The 1,235-nt window shown below is 56.5% G+C and overlaps 1 protein-coding gene across 1 annotated transcript in view; it reads right to left on the reverse strand.

Annotated features, from left to right (window-relative positions):
• GYG2 (glycogenin 2) overlaps window positions 1-1,235 on the reverse strand; it is a gene marked incomplete at its 5' end in the record, with an annotated part of 16,917 nt that overhangs the window by 5,524 nt on the left and 10,158 nt on the right. The window contains 1 exon segment of the mRNA XM_015559460.1: window positions 158-343. Within this exon segment, the coding sequence (XP_015414946.1) occupies window positions 158-343 (186 nt within the window).

Genomic DNA, 1,235 nt, shown 5'->3' on the forward strand with positions numbered 1-1,235 from the left:
GGATCGCTGCCTCCTGCACCCTCCACACTGGGGATCGAGCCCACAGCCCGGGCATGTGCCCAGACCGGGAATTGAACCCTGACCTCCTGGTTCCTAGGTCAGTGCTCAACCACTGAGCCACACCGGCCGGACCCAATTGCCTGATTTCCCATCTCACCTTTCTGTGTGGAGTGCCGGTACTTACGTCCTCTGAAGGGGCTCCCTCGGATGAAAGTGGGGTCTCATTCACTACCGTGGGCGTCTCCAAAGGTTCCCCGGTCGCCGTGGCCTCTGAATTCGCCCATGGCCCTTCCGCACAAGGTGCAGCATTTGCACACGGCACCTCAACGCGAGGGAGAGAATTCTGCACGCAGAAAAATAGACACAATGATCAGAGCCCCCTCACGACCTTTCAACCCTCAGACTGACCTCAGAGCCCTAAGACCCACCCTGTTCTCTCTGTGGGCCCGGCTCCCCAACTCGACTATCGGTATTTATTCAAAACTAGAGGCCCGGTGCACGAATTCCTGCATGGGTGGGGTCTCTAGGCCTGGCCGATCAGGACCTGCCAGTGAGGGGGAGAGATGGGGGAGGGTGCATCCCTGACCGGTGTGGCTCAGTGGATAGAGCGTCTGCCTGTGGACTGAAAGGTCCCGGGTTCGATTCCCGGGCAAGGGCATGGACCCGGGTTGCGGGCACATCCCCAGTGGGGGGCGTGCAGGAGGCGGCTGATTGATGTTTCTCTCTCATCGATGTTCCTAACTCTCTATCCCTCTGTGAAAAATCAATAAAATATTTTAAAAAAACAGAGTGAGGGACGTTGGCCGTGGGAGCGTACTAACCACCAGCGAGCAGCTCCTGCATTGAGCGTCTGCCCCCTGGTGGTCCGTCGACGTCATAGCAACCGGTCGACCGGTCATTCCAGACGTTTGGTCCTAACAATCACTTAGGCTTTTATATACATAGATGTGAGGTTGGATCACATAATTGTTTGTTCATATATTTGTTTCGGATACATTTTTATTGATTTCAAAAAGGGAGCGGGAGAGAGAGAGACACATCCATGAGGAGAGAGAATCATGGACCGGCCGCCTCCCGCACGCCCCCGACTGGGGATCGAGCCTGCAACCCGGGCCTGTGCCCTTGACCGGGAATCGAACCCGGGACCTCCTGGTTCCTAGGTCGATGCTTAATCACTGAGCCAGTCCGGCCGGTATTGACTCGATTCTCAACTCCCGTGTTCTGAGGGGATCCCC

The sequence above is a fragment of the Myotis davidii genome, unplaced genomic scaffold (assembly GCF_000327345.1).
Source record: "Myotis davidii unplaced genomic scaffold, ASM32734v1 scaffold434, whole genome shotgun sequence".
Classification (NCBI taxonomy): Eukaryota; Metazoa; Chordata; class Mammalia; order Chiroptera; family Vespertilionidae; genus Myotis; species Myotis davidii.